Source organism: Stegostoma tigrinum, chromosome 1, assembly GCF_030684315.1.
Source record: "Stegostoma tigrinum isolate sSteTig4 chromosome 1, sSteTig4.hap1, whole genome shotgun sequence".
NCBI classification, from domain to species: domain Eukaryota; kingdom Metazoa; phylum Chordata; class Chondrichthyes; order Orectolobiformes; family Stegostomatidae; genus Stegostoma; species Stegostoma tigrinum.
The window spans coordinates 63672245-63690267 of NC_081354.1; the positions used below are offsets into that span (position 1 = coordinate 63672245).

At 40.7% G+C, this 18023-nt stretch overlaps 1 protein-coding gene across 1 annotated transcript; it reads right to left on the bottom strand.

Annotated features, from left to right (window-relative positions):
• Positions 1 to 13165: 13165 nt before the first annotated feature.
• Positions 13166 to 14945, bottom strand: LOC125458094 (neurogenin-1-like). Its single transcript, XM_048542989.2, has 2 exons — positions 14709 to 14945; positions 13166 to 14588 (listed from the first exon to the last, which is right to left on the bottom strand). Exon 2 carries the CDS (start codon positions 14585 to 14587, stop codon positions 13904 to 13906), a length of 684 nt encoding a protein of 227 aa, XP_048398946.1. The 5' UTR covers position 14588; positions 14709 to 14945; the 3' UTR covers positions 13166 to 13903.
• Between the last annotated feature and the right edge of the window lie 3078 nt (positions 14946 to 18023).

The following is an 18023-nucleotide window of genomic DNA, read 5'->3' on the forward strand; positions in this document are numbered from 1 at the left end:
AAAGTACCAGAGGAGTACAGAATCAGATCAAAGTGGTTGTAACGATAAATAATGCATTCGTATAAACAGATGTGCACTAATAATCAATTCTGAGAAACAAAAGTATGAATCTACACATACTAGATTCTTCATTGAACATAATAAACTTCACAAAACTGTATTGGTCACATTGTAGGAGAGAAAATATCACCTTCTTACTTTCACAAATTTTATTAAACAAAATCATCATTTTAATAAGTCAAAAAAGCATAACACATTGGTCTTTACAAAAAAAATTAACTTCCATCTGCAAAATTAATAAACGGTATCAGTTTTTTTTATAATTAAATGATGTTATGTTTGCAAAATGCTCTTGGCATTTTCATTCAACTTGCACTTTCATTCTTGTGTTCCTTGAAAGGATTTTATCTTCATTCATGATTCCAAAGGAATAAAGAAAACCTTACATCCATACTGCACTTTTCACAACCACAAAATGGCCAAAGCGCTTTACTGCCCATGAAGTAATTTCAAACACTGTTGTAATGTAGGAATTATGGCACCCAATTTGCATACAACTAGCCCACAACAGCAATACGATCATTAACAAGTAACCTATTGGCATTCAGTTATAGGCTTCTTTCTGATAACTGAACACTCTCTAGTATTTGTTTTAAATGTCGGTGATGTAAGTTCCTTGTTTGAATTTGGAAGTTTTATATATTGGAATGATACTTTTCAAAGAATATTGTTGAGAGATTCAGTGGCTAGAAAATAATGGAAGATCACCAAAGGGGTTTTAAAAATCAAATTGTGGACATTGCTGACTAAGATATTATTGATACCCATCCCTGAATGTCCTGGAGAAGGTGGTGGTGACATTCCTTTTTTGGAGATATAAGTACTCCCAGGTGCTGTTGGAAAGGGAGTTCATGATTTTAACCCTGTAACACTGAAGAAACAGCAATATAGTTCCACATCAGAATAGCGAGTGGTTTGGAGTGGAACTTGCTGTTATATCATGGTGTTCCCATGCATCAGCTATCATTTTCCTTCTTGGTGGTAGAGCTCTTGGGTTTGGAAGGTACTGTTGGAGAACCTTTGGTGAGTTACTGCAGTGCACCTCACAGATGGTACACATTATTGGTACTGTGTGTCAGTGCTGAAGGGCTTGAATGTTGAAAGTAGTGGATGAGATGCCAATCAGGTAGGCTGTTCATCCTCAACCTTCTGAGTGATGTTGGAATTCTTAGAGCTCTGAGTGGCATTGTCAGAGGGAAAGGTTCTCAAGGGGCTTACAGAGAAAGCTAACCCAGACACTAGACTGCATTACTGAACCAACGGATTAAACACCATGACCTGCTGTACCATAAAATAAAACAAAGAAACCTTCACTTCCTCCTCCCCACAACAATCCTGCTAAGTCTACCTACGGGAAAATCTCTAATTATTCCACTACAGAAGATATCTTAATTGTTGAATTCTGACATCAAGATTTGCAAACACTTCACCTCAGAAACAGAAATCTTCAAACAAGTAAAAGGCCTGCAAACATTACAGGCTGATTTTACTTTCACCTTTATAACTGTGCTTTATCCATACCGACCTTTAATCATCACATCTGTATTTTGGTTAATAACAATATCACTTTTACTTAATAATGTTCAGCAATTGTGCAATAAAATAATCTCATGTTTAAGACTAAAGCTCACTCCCGATGTTTTTCAACTGTATCGCTGAAATACTAAAATGGAGCTAAGTGACCTTTATAAATTTGCAGTGTGTTTGTGACACATTTGTACTAATGTGTTTAATCGTAAGTATTAAGAATAATGAATTCCCTGTAATTTGAATCTTGCAGGCAACTTCCTTTATCCTAAAACTCTTTGGAGAGATACATTCTCTATGTTACTTTTTCATTGATTTTGGGACACCACTTATTAACTACGACCAGCTATGTTGACGTGTTGTTTATGAAAAATATTAACTTTAAGAGGGAGAGAGATCGGGTTTTCAGAAATACTTATTTATTAAAAAGCAACGTCCTTCATTATAAAGCACTGTTTATTCACAACAAATGTTCAGAGTAAATGGAATGCTTTAATCCAAATTTTAGTCAATTTACAGAAGTAAATCTGATAGACCCAATGTATTCAGTACGTCTTATACAGCATTGACATGTTTCACTTAGCATATTTCCGTGTGGACTAAAAATGATTTAATTGACGATTAAATATGAAATACATACGTCAAACAAGGTTTAAAAATATGATTCCTCTCACTTAAGTGGAGCATCTGAACTCTGCATGCCTTCTCCCACCAACAAGACCGGATTGAATAGAGCCAGAGCACTGACACAGACATGTTTACGGGTGCATATTGTTCACGAAATCGCCTGATGCGGCCCACAATCACTTTATTCATATTTCATAAACTGGGCCGTCCCTCTGCCTCTTAATGAAGACATCAAAAAGTTGCAGGACGTGACCTGCTACTTGGGACAAGCATGTCTGAAATAGGACAGACAAGTGGAGACGCCAGCTCCAGAGTGAGATTGTGGAGAATGAAATCTTCCATTCGCAATGGCTGCCCATCTGCAAAGCGAGCTGCGCTCAGGCTTGGCCACCAACACAACACTCAGCTGTCAGAAGCAATCGGCCAATCCCGCTTAATGCAGGGCAGCTGACAGCCACAACGCAGTGCCTTCGCATCACATACTTACTGTTTCTGTATGATAGAGCCTGCAACAAAAAAAATCTATTCAAATCGCAAGTCCCAAACTTTTTACCCAAATCTTTGGCTACACAACTGTCCATTCATCCAAGTATGTTGAGAGTGAGCATAACTTAAATAAAAATAGAAAAGGTTTCGGCCTGAGGACCTTTTCAGCGGAGTAATGAAGAGAATATGATCCCATCACTTTAATTGGTTTTGATTTGAAAACAGCGTCCCTCTTCTTGGTCCCTTCTCTCTCTGTGTTCAACTGCACAGATGCCGCCTTTCAAACGAGGAAAAAGCAGCTATTAGCAGCAAATTCGGCGAGTAAAATTAATGAAGGTGCACGCAGGAGTCAATCGTGCTGCCGAGAAAAGGAACCTAACGTGGTCCGTGGTAACTTGCTGCAAACAATAAATCCACCGGTTGTTAAGTTTTGTTGCACAAGGGGGGGGGGTGGTAAATGAACAAATTAACTGGGTATGAATCCTGACTTACACTGGGATTGCCAGAAGAGGAAAAATAAGGAAAGGCAAAAGGGGGGGAAATGGAAAGGAAAGGAAAGGTGTGGTGGTCATAAGAAAACTGACTTTCCAACAAAACAGGTATGAGAATCGAAATGTGGAATACAAGGTTATACATTTAGTATTTAGATAGACGCAGCCATTAACTTTCTATACTTTATTTGAACAGGAGCAAACTTAAATTTAGAGCCTTTAATATGATATAATGTCGGAAAGCACTTCACAGCAGCATTGTAAAGCAAACTTTAACGCAAAACCTCACGGGGAGAAAATGGGCAGATACTCAAGAGATGTTGTAGAGGTCAGACTTAGAGGCGCTCAGCTATGTTGAAGGTTTTTGGAACTGGAGCAGATTATAGAGATAGGAAGGAACACGGCCAGGGAGGAATTGGGTAATAAGCAATTAAAATTTGAAATCAATGTGTTGCTTTCAAAGAAGCCATTGTGGGTCAGCCAGCATAGAGATGGTCGGTGAATGAGGCTGCCAGGTGATTTGGGATGTGGCCTGAAATTTGGGAGAATAGCACATGGGAGGCTGGCTGACGTGCATTGGAATAGCCAAGAGAAAGAGGTAACAATGTCATAAATCAGGATCTCAGCCACAAATGAGTTGATGCAGGGTGAGAAGTTTACAATGTAATGGAAAGGAAAATAGGCAGTCTTAGTGACCACATGAAGATTTGGTCAGAAGTTCATTTTGGAATCAAATATAACATTAAAGTTGCAGTTGGTTGCCAGAGAAAGGGATGGATTTGGTTCTGAGGGACACATTCTGAAAACCTGGAGCCTGGGATATGGCTTAAATCTTCCCAATTTTCAGGATCAACAACCTATAACTAGTAGGGTGCATTTGGATCAGTGCTGAGACCACAATTATTTACAATATATAATAAGAGATGACGCAGTGTGGAGCTGGAGGAATACAGCAGGTCAGGCAGCATCAGAGAAGTGGGAAAGTTGACATTTCAGGTTAGGGGCCCTTCTTCTGAAGAAACATCAACTTTCCTGCTCCTCTGATGCTGCCTGGCCTGTTGTATTCCTCCAGCTCCACACAGTGTTGTCTCTGACTCCAACATCTGCAGTTCTTGCTGACTACAATATATAATAATACTCATAGAGGAATATGACTACTATGATTAAGTTCGTGCATGGCATAAAAATAGGTTTTAAGGCAAGTAGTGAAGATGACCTAATGAGGGATTTAGAACAGGTTGAGTGAATGGACAAAAACCTGGCAGATGGAACACAGAGTGGAAAAACGCAAGGTTATTATGGACTTCGGCAGGAGGAACAGAAGAGCTGAATGCCATTTAAATGGGGAAAGACTGCAGAAAGCTACAGCTCAGAGATTTGGGGATCCTTGTGTGTAAATCACAAAAAGCTTGTACATTAGTTCAGCAGGTGATAGGTAAGGTAAATGGAACATTGGCCTTTATTTCAAATGGGATGGAGTATAGCAACACAGAGGTCTAGTTAAAACTATACAAGGCACTAATCAGATTCCAGTTGGAATACTGTGAACAGATTTGGGTCCTTTGTCAATGAAAAAATATACTGGCATTGGAGGCAATCCAGAGAAAGTTCTTTAGGCTGATCCAGTACATTGAAGAATTGTTTTATAAGGAGAGTTTGACTTACTTGGACCTGTACTGTCTGGAGTTTAAAGAATAAGAGGTGACTTTTTGAAGCATTTGAGAGTCTTAGAGGAATTGATGGGGTAGGTATGGAAAGGTTGTTTCCCCTTGTTGGGGTTCCTAGGACCAGAAGGCATAATCTCAGAATAAGAATTCAATTTTCTAAGAGATATCTTTTGGGGGTTTTATTTCTCCAAGATGGTTGTGAATCTATGGAATTCTTTATAGCAGAAGATTGTTGAGGTTACGTCATTAAGGATATTCAAAGCTGAGATACACAGATTTTTAATCAGTAAAGGAATCAAGAGTTATGGGGGTAAGGCAGGGAAGTGGAGTTGATCAATCATGATCTCGTCAAATGGCAGAGCTGATTCAATGGGCAAAATAGCCTACTTCTGCACCTCTGTTTTACAGTCTTGCTGATACTACTCAATAACACCTTCATGTAATTGTCTTCTCAAACACACTAAGGACACCAAATCCATTCCACTTGATTCCTCCATGCTCCCAGACCTCATCCTATGTCCTTCCATTAGTGTCCCATCGGGGAGGCATTGGTGTGGTGGTATTATCCTGATTAATCCAGAAACTCAGCTAATGTTCTGGAGACATGGGTTCAAATCCTGCCAATAGTGGCAGATGATGGAATTTGAATTCACTAAAGAATCAGAAATTAACTGTCTAATGATGACTGTGAAACCATTGCCAATTGTTGAAAAAACTCATCTGGCTCACTAATGTCCTTTAAGGAAGGGAACTGCCATCCTTATCTGGTCTGGCCGACATGTGACTCCTGACCCACAGCAATGTGGTTGACTCTAGGCAATTAGGGATAGGCAACAGATGCTGACCTAGCTAAAGATGCCCACATCTCATGAGTGAATTTTTAAAAATCCCTCTTCATTCCTTCATACCTCTGAACTGAGTCAACAACATTCTCTCACCTCTGAATCACACTTGTTGTTCCTGAGCCTCTGTGAAAGCTGTCATTCTCTTGTTAGCCCCACCTTCCTTTCACAGAGGCAGGACCACTCAAAAACACATGATGCAATGGTAGGAGTACTACCAAATGAGCCACAGCTACATTACATTTGGAATGCACCATATTATTGGATAAAAAATGGTATTAAACTGATCCCAAAACTCAACACCTTAAAAGACACAACTTTGACCATCTTTAATGCATATGTATGATTGTTGTATTAGTTATGGACAATACATTAGGAAGTTCAGTCACTTCCATTTAGCTATCCACGCAAAGATTTTGAAAATTTGTTGACATCAGATGGTACAAAGCACAAAACGTCAAAATGTGCCAGGCTCGGTGCTATTATATTAAATATATAGACAATATGTAATGGTGATATAGTCAGAATGTCTGATAACAGATCATCCACGAGACTGTTGTGTTGGGCTTGAAACATGGTCAACATTGTTGTGATGATGAGCTGTGATATTAGGATTGCAAAAAGATCAATTTAAATAAAATATGACATCTGAATTGTTACATAGGAGCAGTTGACAGAAAAAGAAGTGACAAAAGATGATTGCTTGAAGCTAGTCGTATCCAGCCAGCTGAATGAAGGAAACTCAAAGGAAATCAAGGAAGGATCATTCACAAGATCATAAGAAATTAGGCCATTCAGCCCACTCAAGTCTGTTCCACCATTCAATCATGGCTGATAAGTTTCTCAAACCCATTCTCCCACTTGTTCCCCTTGACTCTTGATCCCCTCAACAATCAAGAACCTATCTGTCTTTCTGTTAAATGTACTCATTGACCTGGCTGCTGTGGCATTGAATTCCATAGATTCACCACTCTCATTCTGAAGAAGTTTCTCCTTATCATACAGTACAGTCAAAAAATCAACTTAAGAGTATCAGAAGAATCATAGGCAGTTTAAGGGATGGCAGAAACTGGTATGCCTTAAGATGTTGAAATTTAGAGAAAACTGCAGGGAGCACCAAACATCCGCTTCAGGTATCACTTCGCATCAAAAAATAAAACTGTTAAAATTACCTTATTTTCTTTCGCCCTTCTAGCAATAGCATTTGTGATTAATCTTTTTTCTGGAAAACCAGGAACACTTACAGCAGCCCATCAGAAAATATTAACAAGAATTTCTGAGGTTTTTTGTGTTACTGATGGAGGTAATGAAGTTTGTGCTTTCATTGACATTGTATTACTGGTCCCTAAAGATTGAATTTCGAAATAGTGATAATTGTATTTCTGCATGGAAAAAATGCCAGGATATGATTTGTACAGCAAATATTTTACTTTGGAAAAAAACTATTCTTGTCAGTTTCTTGATCCCATTGATTTATGACTAGATCAAGAACAGAATACTCCCTTCAATGCCACAGCACAAGCTATTAATTAATAGTTATAATCTCAAATGTTCCAAATTAACTCTCTACAACATTAAATTATGAATTTTGGTACTGAGCTGTGAAAGAAGGAAATTATTTGGGGTGGGCTAGGGAGTAGTAGAGGCATGCATTTATTTTAACTGTTATGTATACTCTTTGACAACATTAGCTGGTTTCTGTAACTGTGGTGGCAATGGTATTAGTAATTGAGTATTAATATCAGTCTCAATTGTTTCCATTTATTCCTATATTTTTGTGCAGTTGGAAAACTGCTTTATAAATAATTATAATTTCAAATTAATTTTATATGTCCATTAATTCTATCTGTCCATTAATTTTATCTGTCCTTTAATTTTATCTGTCCATTACCGAGAAAGACTAGTAATTGGGAATTATTTCTTCCTAAGCGTGAATATTGCCTGATATGTTTCTATTTATGCACAGCAATTAACTTGTTTGTTAGGATTTGCAACTCCATTATGCTCATCTTCACTCCAAAGTATTTTCTCAGCCCATCTCAGCAATATCCTCCAGTCATGTTTTCCCACATGCAGCTTCCACTGTTTGGGTTACTCTTCAGTATCCTTGCCTGCCACTTTACTAGTAGAAGTGCTTTCAGATATAAACAATACCTACAATATTCATAAGGTATTCAAATACTTTCTTTGATCATTCAAACTTAATAACAACTATTGAATTCTACAGATTCTATGTTGCAAATACTATACTTGCTACTTTCTGCAGCTCAGACAGTCGTCAAACTCCTCTCTTCCACACACTCAATTGATTAATAAACAACTGTGTGGAATCTTACAGGGCCCTGAATGATGTAGACTATAACAAGAAATCTGGATAAATCGCAAAAGAAGCCCACCAAGGCCTTTCTAGATGTCAGGAGCAACGAGCAGTGTTTTTCAATTAAGTTCCAGATATGATACCAAATTCTCACTTGGCAGCAGCGAGATACCTATTAAGGGGGATTATTGTTTGTATATTGGCCTCATTTAATTGGAAATCTTGCCTTAGTAATATCAGAGATAGTAGGAACTGCGGATGCAGGAGAATCTGAGATAACAAGGTGTAAATCTGGATGAACACAGCAGGCCAAGCAGCATCACAGGAGCAGGGAAGTTGATGTTTCAGATCTAGACCCTTCTTGAGAAATTTTCTGAGGAATGGTCTAGGCCTGAAATGTCAGCTTTCCTGCTCTTCTGATGTTGCTTGGCCTGCTGTGTTCTTCCAGCTCTACACCTTGTTGCCTTATTAATATGCAGCTTTCTATCCTACTACTCACTTTGAGAAAATGAAATATGACAATTCCTGACATGAAATTCAAAATGGGTACCTCTCCTCTGGACCATCATCTTGGACACCCAGCAACAATGTTTCAGGGTATGTTCTATGCTGCTTAGAGGCAGAATTTAACACCTGCTAGCTGCTCAGCACCTTCATGTCACCTCTCTGAGCCACTTAGAAGACACTAGCAGCTAAAATTGAAATGCTGCTACAAAGACTTTGCATACAGGAGCTGGCACCCAGATCAAAGGTTGGCCTATGCCGCTTCTCTGGGCTGCTCACTTGCTCTCTTAGTGTTCACTCACCTTGGAGCAACCAGGAAGCTCACAGCATCCTTGCCTTGCTTTGTCATACCTGACCTTGCCTATTTGCATATTGGCCCTTCCCACAACCAAAGCTACAGTTCCTCTGATTTGCCTTGCTGTTTAGGGCATGCACAAACCCAGGAACCTTAGCATTGTTGTCATTAACCCTCAATCAAATCAACAGAAGTGGCCTTCACTAAAGTGGTCCTGGTATGGTAAGTCTAGGGCAGCCTCCAACGTCAGCCCAGAGTCTTGGGCAAATTTAGTCAGCTATTCGGAGTGATCAGTGTCAGGATCCTCTCCTCACTGGGGCTGAATATTGGACAGCCATTACCTGCCTTGGCTCTTTCTGCCCAATTGTGAGCTGTTTTCTGTTGAAGTGAAGAGATGGGAGTTTGACTGACATGAAAGTGAGTGGCGCAATTGTTAGTGCTGGTGCTGCTGAAGGAACGAATGCAATCTACCAAACAAGTGAGCAGGCAGTACAGGAACCATACAGAGTTAGGAGGCTGGGGTCTGAGGTGGGAGAGAGAGTGAGTGGGGGAATTGGTAAGAGGTGAGTGCAGCAGTAGCATGGTGTGATGGTGTGGCCTCCTCTGCTTGTTCAGTGGGAAGAGGAAATCTCTTCTCTGCACTTCCCAGTCCACCAGGACAACTGCGTGTCTGTTCACAAAGCAGGAAACAAGTTTCCACTATCTGTCATGTCTGGAGCAAATGTCACAAACTGTTTAGGACAGTTCCAGCCTGACAGGGCTTGTGCAGCAGCCCTTTAAAGATGGCGAGGTTACCAGGGATGTTGGTCTGTTTTGGGATTTCCAAGCAGTGGGAAGTGGTATAAATGAACTAGCATCAGACGTGAGGGGTGGGGATGGGGACTGGGGTAGGGGGCTTAGGTAGTTATTGAAGTGAGCTTGGGACAACGATATCGTAAAACTTGCTAGGCCTCGCGGAGAAAACTCATCGATGAAACTCAACGAAATTGACACCTCGGCAAAAACAACACAAGATTCAGCTCTCAGTGTTTGAAATGTTTGTCTCTCTCCCGTGCGTATATAAGCAGGGAAACACCAGACAAATTTTGACCTTAGTGTTCTTCCAATTCCCCAGCCCTATCTCCCTCTTTAAAGGTCTCTCCCATTCCAAATCCCTTTCCCCTTTTAAAGAAATCCACAAATTCACTATTCCCAAAACGCATCTGAACATTTTCCACTCTCCCGTCTTGTCCCTTTTTTCCATTCTTTAAACTGTTTTTAGCTATCTTTCTGTGCTAACGGTTTATGAATTGTTTACATTTAGTCATTATAATTCTCGGGTGTGCTCTCGTGTCAGGTGACAGTATCTCCAATTGTACTGAAGAATTTTCATGTATGTTTGAAATTTGTACAACGGCCGAAATTGAAGATCACCGTATTATGTCTGAGTATTTTTCTTAATTAGTTGCCGTTTAAATTAATGGTCACATCATGTAGAAATATACTTGCTGACAATTATCGATAGAACAATACTTATTGTATCAGCATATTCTTCGCATTTTCAGAGCATCGATCTCTCCCCCTTCTGTTTGCCCACTATAGTTATTGGCTATATATGAAAAAAGCCCTTGCCTGGGAAGGAAAAATGTGATCTATACCGAAAACAAAAATCCGTAATTATTTCAGGATGTACTTGAACAAAGAGTGGGCTCTGATAAACAAAAGGATAAATGATATAGCTCTCTACACATGAGGAAGTGAAAATGGCCGCATTGTGTATTGATTGGGAGACTAAGAGAGCTATCTTTTGTCTTTCTTTATGTTTAATCATTAAAGGGACTTTGGAAAGCCGTGGCTTAAATCTATTTATGACGTTTGCCACACACTGTCAATTTTGTAAAAGCTTTGGTACTTTTTTTACACTCCGGGGTAATGGCTGATTTTTGACACTCAAGTCACATCAAAGAAGTGATTATGCAAAACCTTTTGGGGAATTATTTGGCTCATAATAAACCTCCTGCCAAGCTGCAAAACAATGCATCAGCCTATCTAGCCCAAGGCTGGATACTTTACGTTTTATTTCCGTAGCCTAATTTGCTAATTCTTCTTTTCACACTTTTTACCTTACTACTCAGTTTTTACCCACTTTCTTTTACGCTCCGTGACTGAAATCGTTTTCAACAAAATGGGCTGGGAGACCTTTGGATCTACTCTAAAATAATAAGGCTGCAAACTGGTCCTTCTCCAAAATACACTTAATTGTTTTTGTTCTGTGGGCACATGTAACGTTTGTGTATATCTGCTTGGGTGCCACTATTTCTGTGCTTGAAAAACTTCAAGTCCACTGGCGATAGATGTGGACTTTGCAGGAAGAAGTTCATTTTAGGATGAATTACCAGCTTGTACAAGTTATATATTTCTCCAAGGCTGTTGACAAACGTCCCTTACTGTCGTCGAAATCTGTCCGGGCACTGTTCATGTCAATTCTTTATCAGAAATAAGGCGGATGCAATTAAATAGGAATATGTTGGCATTCTCAATGTGATGATTAGTCGATTGTTTGTAACAAGTAAAAGTGAAGATGTTAAAGATAATGAATATGCACATTAGGTTATTACATGTAAGGGCTGGCAGTGTTTATTTACATTGGCATTCATTTAGCATCCTAGTATAATTACCTCATTACGGAGAAGCGAGGTTATTAGATCTAATAAATCTAAGGTGAAGACTATGCATTCAGTAAAGATTTTTGAGTGAGTGATGTTGCTACTACTGAGTAATTGTCGCCACTTTTTGTTCTTGGCCTGGTAGCCTGGACCAACAGAGAATTAGACAAGAGCTTTTATTGTAAGAAAGGAGTTTATTTAAACCCGGTAAAGTAAGTCTGAAATCTTAAAATCTTTGGCGCTTATTTTAATAATTTCGTAACTTTTACTTCAGCCTCATGAAGTCCTGGCGCTACAGGATTAAACAGTCCGCCTGAAATGTTTATTGCAATCAAACAGTGCTTGGATATTAGAAAACCACATGATGGTTAAATCTTGATTCTATCGTTCTAGTTAATCCGTCATTCGATTTAAGGACAATTTCTATAACTTGAAATTAAAATCAAGCTTGTAATGTGGTAATGCCATCTGTTCGATATTCTCGTTATGTCCTTTATATTTCAGCTGAATTTCTCTGTCGTCTCCCTCCTTAATTCGAGTTCAATAATGGCCCACTCTAATTCTCCGAACAGTTTAAACGGCTTTCCAGAGATGCAGATGCGACTTGCTTTGAACTCCCGAGGTTTTGGCGAACATAATACGCTGAACTCTCGTGATCTGTTGCTGTCGCGTTCATCCACTCTGCAGAGGAAGATTGATACCAGATAATAATGAGACGTTTCCCTCTTGGGAATCTGCAGACACGTGCAAACGCAGGGCGATCATCCATAATCTAGTGACCAGCCCTATAGATCAGAGCCAAAGAGAGAAGGGTTCACATCCAAACAGAACGTGACAATTAACAAGGAAGATCTGGAGTTGCAGATGATCCATATTCAACTGCATGCTGCAAATTGCAACTCATGCGTGCTTCGAAGAAAAATACTGGCGTGCAAATGGCTTCTATATTGTCTTTTCTTTCAAAGATATCGTGCCAACAATCTCCTTTTCTTTAAAATTAGTATTGTTTTTCTATTGGTGCGCTTTGGTCTGGTTTATGCGTGGAAACTGCTAGTCTCCTTGTGTCGAATCAAAGTTTTTGAAGTGTGAATATGTGCGATTCGATTTTACAGACGCCGTACGTATTCAATAGGATTTTCACCAAGTAATTTGCAAAAGTTTGTATCGTGCTCTGGAAGTGAAATTTGAATTGTGCGAGAGACAGTCTGCGCTCAGTTCATGCATTAAACGAACGTTTTCACAGTTCCTCTCGATTTCTTTGAAGACGAATCCACATGAATTTCTTTCACGTGATTTTTAAAGCATTTAGGAACGGTGGCTTTTACTTTCAGTGCAACATATCCCCCCACTTTGGCGTGATCTGTTAACAAAAGAACAGATGACAAGAGGCGGTAGTTTTATGTATCCTGTTTTGTAGTCATTGTCACACTGCCGTTTTCCATGTCTCATATTTTAGTGAATAGCTTCGCTAAATGAAATGCATGTTCTGACGTTTTATAATCTAATAGCAACTAGTTTGTGTTACCTGAATGTACAGCTGCTCTTTTTCACACTGATCAATGAGCCACGCACTTGCCAGCTTATTTATATGAAAGTTAAACTTTTTTTATTATTGAAAAGACGAATTGAAAACGCTTTCCATTTGATTTGCAGGCGAATACATAGCAACAATAAACTTCTGAAATATACAAAATATACATTTTGTGCATGAAATCTTCCTTTTATAATAAATAAAAGTGAACACATGTGTAGATGATCGCGTTAATGCTCCGTGTCAGTTCGTTTTATTCGGCTGATTTTTTTCGGTCGTGGAAAAAAAAGGCAATTCTTCATCCCCGGAGGTCGAGATAAATAATGCATGAGGCCTTCCTCCTTGTGTTCTCCTTCTCTCTCACTCTCTCTGCCTTTGATAAAGCACTCAACCTAAATTTACACGCTCGTTTTCATTCATTTAAAAAGTCTACAAATTATGCAATGACTTCTAACCTCGCTCCGTACCACAACATCTTTTTCCGTAAATCATATTAGACAGCTGGTAAAATCGGCCTTATTCTTGAAATGATAAAAGAGGACCAAAGGGGGAGGAAGGGAGAAGAAATCAGAGAACAAAAGGCATTGTGGAGAACCTGGGAAAATGGACAAAGTGCACTGAGCAAAGTTTGGTTTGACAGTTCAAATTCCCACAGCCTTCAACAGAGCTTCTCTCTGGGAAGACAGACAGATGCCAAGTTTAAAACATTGAACATTAACAGTTCGTGTGAATCCGTCTGAAAAATACATTTGCTTGAAAAATACATTACAAATCTCAATCCTATATATCTAGTAAGAAATGTAAACAGAATAGGTCCAATTTTTCCCCCAGATAGTAGGTACACTCGTTTCAGTATAAAGAGAATTTATAATCGTATACAAAAGAGACGCAATATTGAGCTGGTGAGGGGTTCAAATAAATTCATGGAAAGGGGAAGAGTTTTGCAAAAAGTCAGACTGCTGTTTCGGAGGTGCATAGATGCTCTCGGACTGCCCGAAGTACGCGTCTTCCGATGGTGCAGGGCTGCCCGGGGATAAAGTGCAGGTGTAGGAAGAAGAGGAAGGCGAGCTGAAGCTGGTCCAGGAGCTGCCTGAAGCGCCGGGGCTGGGGCTGCTCAGCCCAGAGTCTAGATACTGCTGCTCGGCTCCCTCGTAGCAGGAGTCTCCGGGACCACCGAGAGGATCGGCCAGTCGCAGAGCCTCGGTCAGTGCCCAGATGTAATTGTGAGCAAAGCGAAGAGTTTCGATTTTGGTCAGCTTGGCATCCTCCGGGAAGGCGGGCAGCACCTCCCGCAGGGCGTCCAGGGCGCCGTTCAGGTTGTGCATCCTGTTTCTCTCCCGGTTGTTGGCCTTGATGCGCCGGCTTTTCTTGATCTTCTGCACCACCTTCGGGCTCCTGGGTTTGCCCCGGCCCCTGGGACGCCGCTTGCACTCACTTCTGGCGACCGACGGCTCCAGGAGGCTCTCCTCATCCATCTCCCCCTCCGAAGGGATGGACAGGTCGTCCGGGCTGAGTGTGGATGCTGCAGCCGGGCACTGGAAGTACTTGCCGCTGCCCTGCTCTTTGTAAGGACACCGAACGGACTGGGGAGCCATGCTGTGCAAAAATAAAACAACAGAGAAAAATACAAGAGAATTAAAGAGAGGGCTGGTGGGTGCAAGTCTACTCCATAAGTAATAAAGTGGACAAATGGCAAATAATGCCAGCGGAACTTACTTTCAGAATAATGGATCAAAAGTGCTAATTCTCTGGCTCAAATGCTTTGCCAAGTAATTGTTTCCCTTTTCTCAAACGCTCCGGCGGAAACACTTGTCCTATTTCTCTCTGTTTCTATTGGGCTTGCCTAAGGGCGTTTTCTTCTATAATATAGAGATGAAGTTGCAAGAAGTATGATCTTGTGCACCAGCTGACTGGCACGCGACCTGGTGCGGCTATCAGCTCTCCTCGAGCGAGCTCGTGGTTAAGCGGCAGTGTGTTTGGCACACGCCTGTCTCCCCGCGCTTTATATAGGCTCGGGAGACAATCAGAGCGGCCTGTGGAGGGGGAGGGGCGGCAGCGGGCCCGCTGATGTCGTGGTAAGGCGGGGAGGTGTTGCCACTCGCCGCGCGAGCCCCCATTCTCATCCTCCGGAGGATTCGCTCCCTCCCCTTTTCTGAGTCCCCTCCATTGTCTCTGGGCTCGAGCTCCGAACCTGGCGGCGGCCGGAACGTGCCGCTCATTAATGCGCGAGGTCCCCCCAGCCAATCAGAGCGAGCCGGCCGTCGACAGCCACGCGCACGGGAGCCGGCCTCCATTCAGCAAAGATAGAGAGAGGAGTCATTAGAGCGATGGGGAGGGGAGGGGAGCAGTGCGACTGGTGTAGTGTGTGCAGACAGAGAGACACTGTGAAGTTTCAGCAAGGGGTGGGTTGTACACATGGAGTGAGAATGAACTTAAAACCAGCCGCCGAGAGCCAGCCGGGGAGAGTTGGGAACAAATGCAGCCAAGCAAAACTGGATTCACTGAGATAGAATTGGGGCAGGCTTTAGAAGAATCAGATGAGCAGAGAAACGAGAGAAGTGAGAGAGAGAATATAGAGAAAGACATTGATAAAAAATGAGAAGAGTCGTGGCGGGAAAGAACTGAAGTTGGTTGAGAGGCAAATTCTGTACGGAGAAGGTGATATTCAGAAAAAAAAATCGTTACCGGGAAGAAAACAGGTGCTTATCCAGAGAAATGATAGAAAAATAGAGGTTCTACAGATAGCGGCATATTTGGAATTCTAGACAGAGATTAAATGAAGAGAAGGGAAACCTTAGACGTGCGCTGAAATGAATTTAGTTCGAAAAGATAATGTTATGAACATAGCATGAGATAGTTAAGAACTAATGAAAACACGGATATAGAGATGCAAAAGTAATATCAAGATAAAGTCTCGAAGAGCTGTAATTAGAATAGAAAATATAAAGAAGTAATATAAAGCAGCGGCAGCGAAATTGTTAAACAATGCGAAGATTGATAACAGAAAGTGATCTTAAAACGTAGAAGAATGCATGGATGCTAACAGAGGATAGAAATATTAATAGAAATAGCACATGATAAAATATCGACTGATACAGAGGGAGATATACATATGAACGTAGATGTAAGGCCACGGTGTAACAGGGCTAATATAGATACAGGGGATAGAAAGACTGAAAGCGAAAGAAAAAGTACAAAACACCTCACAACCTCTGGATGTCCAACTACGGACATTAAAATTAGCTGAAGTATTATCGAAGCGGAGTTGCTGTTACAATTTAGGAAGCACAGCAGCCAATTTGTGCTCAGCAAACCCATTGAAATAATGATCACCAGGCCATCTGTTTTTAGTTGACGATTGATAATATTGGGATTATATTGACCTGCTTTTCTTCGAATATTATGGTTGGAATTTTTGTGTCCAGCTGATAGGGCAGAGGGTGCTTTCATTTATGATCTCATCCAAAATATAGTACTGCCAGCAGTTCAGTACTCTCAGCAATGGATTGGAATATCAGTCTAGATAATATGCTCAAGTAGTTTAATGTGCTTTACGGAGTGCAGAGGAGGCCGGGACGTTAAATGTCTTCAAGGCGGAGATGGATAAATTCTTGATCTCACGAGGAATCAAGGGCTACGGGGAGAGTGCAGAGAAGTGGAGTTGAAATGCCCAACAGCCATGATTAAATGGCGGAGTGGACTCGATGGACCGAATGGCCTTACTTCCACTCCTATGTCTTATGGTCTTATGGTCTAAGTCTTTGAAAGGATCTTGGACTTCCTGACTCATTGTCCAATGTTACTAATAAGCACGTGGATAAATGATGAAAAAATTAGCATTGAATCTTTGTAAGTAAGAAAACGTAATTGAAGGGAACGGGACGAAATAGAGGTAAAGGTAACACATGAGCTAGCAATGTGAATGTGAAGAAGGATCTAGACAGGGAAATCTAAAAAGCGATAAATGTAAGAAATAGAAATGGTAAAAAGGACTGAAAAAGACGGCGACAAATAGAAACTGACCAGAGGCAGAGATGAAAACATACACAGTTTAGTGTTGTAAAGGTGGAGACAAACGAAAAGATGTAAATGGAGGAAGAATCGAGAAATTAATGTAAAGTTGTTTTATTTACAGGAACCTAACGCTGGTATGCATTTGAGTTCTCGGTGTTCAAATAGACCGCAGAGTATTACCTCTTCTACGTTGAAGGCTTTGCACCCTGAAAGCAGTTGCTGGCTTAATGGACCAACTCAGAACAGGAACTTTGACATGATGCAGCTGGCCCCTGTTTTACTGTGAATGTTGAAGAAGGTCGTGATCTGAATAGACGACAACTCAACAGCGATTTAATAATTGGATTGGGAGTCAGTTGGCAAGTGTGCTGCCCTTACTAGGGGGCGGGACATGTCCGGTAAAAAAAAGTATCATTTAGAGACACAGGAACGCTTCCTGGTTTGCGTCAAACTCAAATTGGCCAGAGTTAAGCTACAGCCTTCATGATGCAAAGCATGAAACCACCCACTTCCAATGCAGTGATGAAAACATGTTATTTTCAATTGATTCCAGAGTTCAAAAAAAAAACACGCGTTAACGCAACGTTGGCACAAGAAGAGGTGATGAAAAAGTATAGGGATACAGTAGTACAGATTGAGAAAAATGACTCATCCGGAGAAATTGATAATAAAAAGTCCAGAGTTTGGCAGCTAAAAAGTAAGTTTGAGATACGTAGTTTAAGTGAGAGATGCAAAAAAACTTCAAGAATATGTGAAACAGTGGAAAGATACTTTCGTGCTAAAGATAATTGGAGAGGTCCTAAGGACAAATAATGCGACTGAGTAAATGATTCAAAGAAAAATAACTTGCGATGAAGCAGAGATGCAAGCAGCCAGTGAGTACGGTTTTGAGCGAGAGTGAAAAAAAAAGTTCTGGGGTTCTGGTCTAAGGATAAACACTGTACACTGGAGAGAAGCTGGGTTATTACAGTGTGAGCCTACTGATATGGTATGGGATAGTAAAAACGCTCAATATTA